Consider the following 5,932-nt stretch of genomic DNA (forward strand, 5'->3'; position numbering starts at 1 on the left):
TGTGTTTGGTATTATTATAGTTTTTTCTTTTAGAGAATTGATTGTACATATAAGAAATATAATATAAGATTTAGAAATAAGATTATTAGAAAAATCAAACATCAAAGTATTTATTTTAAATTCTTTTTCCAATGGACATTCCCATTCTGAAAAAAAAGCGATATAAATATGGAAGTAAAAATTAATCAGATCGTTAAATGTAGAAAATATTAATTAACACATTAACCATAACCAGTCTACTTTATTTAACAAAAAGCACATCTGATAGATCAAAAAAGTGTTTAACTTCATGCATTGACAATTTAAAATTATTTTGCAACATCGGGTAAAACTATTTTACAACAATTGGTAACTGCATATATAAGTTTAATATGGTAACCTAGAAAATAGGATAAATTATCTATAACAGGATATATTACATTGATATTACCATGTCAAAAAATTTAGTAAGTACATGAATAATCACCGTGAAATCTTCAAGATTTCTCCTATAAATACCCTTGGTAGTAAATCTAGTTTTTCCATTCAAGATACAACATTTCTCCTATAGTCATGGGATTTGTTCTCTTTTCACAATTGCCTTCATTTCTTCTTGTCTCTACACTTCTCTTATTCCTAGTAATATCCCACTCTTGCCGTGCCCAAAATTCTCAACAAGACTATTTGGATGCCCATAACACAGCTCGTGCAGATGTAGGTGTAGAACCTTTGACCTGGGACGACCAGGTAGCAGCCTATGCGCAAAATTATGCTTCCCAATTGGCTGCAGATTGTAACCTCGTACATTCTCATGGTCAATACGGCGAAAACCTAGCTGAGGGAAGTGGCGATTTCATGACGGCTGCTAAGGCCGTTGAGATGTGGGTCGATGAGAAACAGTATTATGACCATGACTCAAATACTTGTGCACAAGGACAAGTGTGTGGACACTATACTCAGGTGGTTTGGCGTAACTCGGTTCGTGTTGGATGTGCTAGGGTTCAGTGTAACAATGGAGGATATGTTGTCTCTTGCAACTATGATCCTCCAGGTAATTATAGAGGCGAAAGTCCATACTAATTGAAACGACCTACGTCCATTTCACGTTAATATGTATGGATTGTTCTGCTTGATATCAAGAACTTAAATAATTGCTCTAAAAAGCAACTTAAAGTCAAGTATATAGTAATAGTACTATATTTGTAATCCTCTGAAGTGGATCTATAAAAAGACCAAGTGGTCATAATTAAGGGGAAAAATATGAGTTGATGATCAGCTTGATGTATGATCTGATATTATTATGAACACTTTTGTACTCATACGAATCATGTGTTGATGGTCTAGCTACTTGCGATATTACGAGCAAAATTCTTAACTACATGCCTTAGGAACAAGCTTACACAGTTCATATAATCTACTAGAAGGCCAAAAACATGAAAATTACCAATTTAGATGGTAGGAGGATATTGAAAGTGGAGCAGCTAGTTTTAATAACTGACCGTTAGTCTTAAAATTGACGGTATAAAAATATTTACATAATCAGGTCATTTATAAGGTAATTATAGGTAAATATTTATGACGAATTCTCAATAGTAATCTGAAAAAAAATTGTAACTATCCTATTATACTAAAACTACTATAATAGGTTAGATTACATTAATCATGTCATTAGAAGATCTTTAATTTACATTTTCTGTTTATACAATAATAACAACAAACCAGAAAAATCTCACAAGTGGAGTATGATTGTTTAGCACAGTACAGTCACATAACCATCTGGTAAGCAGATGAAATTCACAACATTAGGAGTTTTTGGCCCGAATTCTAGTTTTTGGCCCTTAAACGCTAAAAAACGAGTAACAATCATGCCTAGGCGGTGCCTATTATTCATTAGATCATTTTTGATGGCCCTGCAATTTAGGCGATCCAGGTTTGGGCGCCCCTATGCAGGAGGTGCAGGCTATTGCACACGAAAATTTGGGAATCGGTTTGAATTCCAGTTTTATGGTCCTAAAATGCCAAAAAAACGAGTAACGATCATGGCTAGGCGGTGACTATTGCTCCTTAGGTCATTTTTTATGGGCCGACGAATTTTAGGCGATCCAGGCTCGTTTGTTTGGGCCCATGCAGGAAGCGCAGGCTATAGAACACGAAAATCTAGAAATTGAGCAGAATTCCAATTTTATGGCCCTAAGATGCCAAAAAATGAGTAACAGTCATGGCGAGGCAGTGACTATATTTTCTTAAGTCATTTTTTATGGTCTAGAAAATTTTTAGACGATCCAGGTTCAGGCGTCCGGGCCCATGCAAGAGGTGTGGGCTATATAGCACACGAAAATCTGGGAATCGGGGAAATTCTAGTTTTATAGCCCTAAAACGCCAAAAAACGAGTAATGATCATGGAGAGGCTGTGACCATTGTTCCTTAGATCATTTTTGATGGGCCTGAAAATTTTTAGGTGATCCAGATTCGGGCTCCCGGACCCGTGCATGTGCAGGAGGCATGGGCTTGGGCACATTAAAATTTGAAAATTAGGCGAATTCCAATTTTATGGCCCTAAAATGTCAAAAAATGTGTAACGGTAATGGCGAGGCAGTGACTATTATTCCTTAGGTCATATTTAATGGCTGACAAAATTTTTAGGCAATGCGGGTCCTGGTGCCTGGGTACATGCAGAAGGTGTGGGCTATAGCACATGAAAATCTAGGAATCACGCAGAATTCCAGTTTTATGGCTTTAAAACACCAAAAAAACCGAACAACGATTATGGAGAGGCGGTGACTATTGTTCCTTCGGTCGTTTTGATGGGCTGGAAAAATTATAGGCGACCCTAATTTGTTTGCCCGGCCCCACGCAGGAGGCACACGAAAATTTGAGAATCGGACAGAATTCCAGTTTTATGACCCTAAAACGCCCAAAAACGAGTAACGCTAATGGCGAGGCGGTAACTATTATTCTTAGATTGTTTTTGTCGGGCCGAGAATATTTTAGGCGATCCGGGTCCGATATCTGGGGCCCGTGCAGGAGGCATAGGCTATAGCACACGAAAATTTGGGAATCATGCAAAATTCCAGTTTTACGACCCTAGAATGCTAAAAAACGAGTAACAGTTGTGGTGGGCGGTGGCTATTTTTTCTTAGGTCATTTTTGATGGGCTAGCAAAGTTTTAGGCGATCGGGGACCGATCGCCCCGGCCCATGTAGGAGGTGTGGGTTATAGCATACGAAAATCTGGGAATCGGGCGGAATTCAAGTTTTATGACCTTAAAATGCCAAAAAACGAGTAACGGGTGTAAGCACGTGATTTTTGCTTCACGAACAATCACTCCAAAAGAAATCAAAATAATTGCAAATGGCCTCGCCATACAAATTTTCAATTTTTACGTGACATGTGCTGGTAGTCCTTTGTGTTTCTATCCATTTTTCATTGAATCTTCTCCAACAAAAATACAAAATAAGTATGCCGTGTGTAATCGGGCCGTAATTCGGTCTTTAAAAGAAAATTCACAAAAATATGCAGCTTTTATTCTAGGCTATGATTTAACCATTTTTAAAATTTTAATATGTGTGTGATAATTGTTTAGGTGTTGATTAATGAGTGTTTTAAATTCAGTTTAATTTAGTTGTATTTTAAAATCAGAAAAAAAGAAAAGAAAAAAAAAAGAAGTGAAGAAATCGGATTGGGCCCCAAATGAGGCCCAAAGCCAATGCAAGACCCAGTCCAAGCCAGGCCTGCCCAAGCACTGACTCAAACGATGCCGTATCAGCATCCCTATTAGAGCCATTGATATGATTTAAATGAACGGTCTTGATCAGATCGCCCATTTAACCATAACGACGCCGTTCAAGGCGTTTGATCTGAGCCGTCCAATCCCTTTGATCCAACGGATCGAGGCCCGCCCTTTAGACCCGTTAATTTAATCCGACCCATTTCCCTACCCGGTTTTAACTACCTTCCCACCTAAACGACGACGTCCTACCTAAAGAATAGATCCTGGCCATAGATCTCCCTTGATCCAACGGCCAGGATCTAAAACTCTAAAGCATATATAAGGCCTAACCTTGCTACCCCGCCCCCTATCCTAACCCCCCTTCACTCATCTTCTTCACCAAACCCTGAACCCTATGAAACCCTAGCCGCCCCTATACACCTTCACCGTAAAGCCGACAACATGGACGCCGGTGACCACCTCCTTAACACCCTAGGACCACCCCACTGCCCTGAACATGGATCTGATATCCTTGTGCTTCGAATCAGTCCCTAGTTTCTCGAATCTTCATTTGAAGATTCGAGTCGAACTCTGACCTACACCAAACCACACCAGATTCACACCAGACAGCCCCCTGACTTCCCTCGTGACCAAACCAAGCTTGGTTTGGTCCGAATCTACCCACAACTTCTAGAATCTCAAATCTAAAGATCCAAACCCTAGAACACCAGAGCCTGGGGAATCCGGCCAGTTTTAATAGGGGCTTGAGGTCTAATAGACCTTAATCAAGGTGTTCTCGGTTGAGAACATCCCGGTTAAAGTTTGTTTGGCCTCAAATGGTCAAATCTAATTCAGACTTGGGTCGGCTTGGTTTGAACATTTTTAGTAAGTTTTCCTTTTTTGTTTCTGTTTTATTTGAACACCAATTGAGTTTGTTAGCATGACCTGTTATGATTGTTTTGTATTTCTGGTATTTTTCATTCTGATTTCTTCCATCTTTGTAAGGCCTTTTATTTGGTCGATTGTTTCTGCGCATGTCTGAATGCATTCTGTGATATCCATGTTCGATTAGATTAGTCGTCATATAAATAATTCGTATGGCCTCCCAGTATTGTGCAAAGTTAGCTGAAGTTATTTAGGACCCCGTACGTATTGTTTATTTAATCGACTTGTTATATCTGGTTATAATTAGTATAGTCGACCTGATAAACGTCGTCGATTAATTTTCTATGACTAAAGGATCAAATGGACTAATAACTTCACATGACTGATTGAACCCTGTCATTGACTGAATGCCCGACATTGTTTGAAATTGGTTTGTTTGCATTGCAAAACGACTGAAAAGATTCAGTCCAGGACAGCTCTGAATCTGAACTTTCAGAAGTTCAAAAATGCCCTACTGTTGCAAAGGGTCAAGACAGTGATAACCAGGGATTAACAGGGGTAATTTGGGTGTTAAAAAGAACAGAAATGATTAGTTTAAATGAGCTGACAAATAGGGTATTGGATTAGGATTAAATAAGGTAATAGTGGGGAGCCAAACTTTGTGGCATGGGGCTGATTGAATAAAAAGGGGGTGCCCATGTTGTTGGGCAGAAAATACAGGCTAAAAGCTTGTCGAATGGATGGGTATGGGGAATATTTTGATTAGTTTAGAAAGGAAGTTATGGGCAGGAAAGAGGGGAGGGGTTCAGGGCAGCTGAGTGCTTGCCATTTCTGCCTATAAATAGAGCTGTTTCAGAACATAAAAGGGGGGGACATTTTTTAGTCTTCAGAGAAAACAAGAAACATAAAGTCTCAGAATATTGTAACCAAACACTGTCTGAAAATTACATAAGAGTTCAAGTTGGTCAAGCTGTCTTGGCCAATTGTTGTTGGTTATTTGCCAAGCTGTTTGTGATCATTGGATTGATGTTGCTATTGCCTTGAACATTCTGGTTTTCTCGGTTGTTTTCTACTCTGTCTGGGATTTTCTGCTTGGTGCTCTATCACTTGTGGGCTTCATAATTGTGGCTGGTTATTGTTGTTGGTTGTTGTTGCTGTGTTGTTACTGCTTGGTTGCCTGTTGCTGACATCTTTCTTCTTCTCCTCTTTATTGTTCAAACATCCAGGTACACGACTAATACTGTCAATGTAATATGAAGTTGAGTATGAATACAAAGAGAAGAGTTGAAGATCGTTTATTTTATGTATAGCCTGTACATTGAACGTTATGTGATGTATGATAGTTTACATTTTGGCTCG

The 5,932-nt window shown here is 38.9% G+C and overlaps 1 protein-coding gene across 1 annotated transcript; it reads left to right on the forward strand.

Moving 5' to 3' along the window:
- Nucleotides 1-503: 503 nt before the first annotated feature.
- LOC142181286 (pathogenesis-related protein 1A) lies at nucleotides 504-1,298 on the forward strand. Its single transcript, XM_075254264.1, has one exon. It carries the CDS (start codon nucleotides 553-555, stop codon nucleotides 1,057-1,059), a length of 507 nt encoding a protein of 168 aa, XP_075110365.1. The 5' UTR covers nucleotides 504-552; the 3' UTR covers nucleotides 1,060-1,298.
- The last annotated feature ends 4,634 nt before the right edge of the window (nucleotides 1,299-5,932 follow it).

This window comes from Nicotiana tabacum, chromosome 5 (assembly GCF_000715075.1).
Source record: "Nicotiana tabacum cultivar K326 chromosome 5, ASM71507v2, whole genome shotgun sequence".
NCBI lineage: Eukaryota > Viridiplantae > Streptophyta > Magnoliopsida > Solanales > Solanaceae > Nicotiana > Nicotiana tabacum.

What these genes read in the sequence shown, in the direction of transcription:
- LOC142181286 (XM_075254264.1), top strand. Translation starts at nt 553, where the DNA reads ATGGGATTTGTTCTCTTTTCACAATTGCCTTCATTTCTTCTTGTCTCT.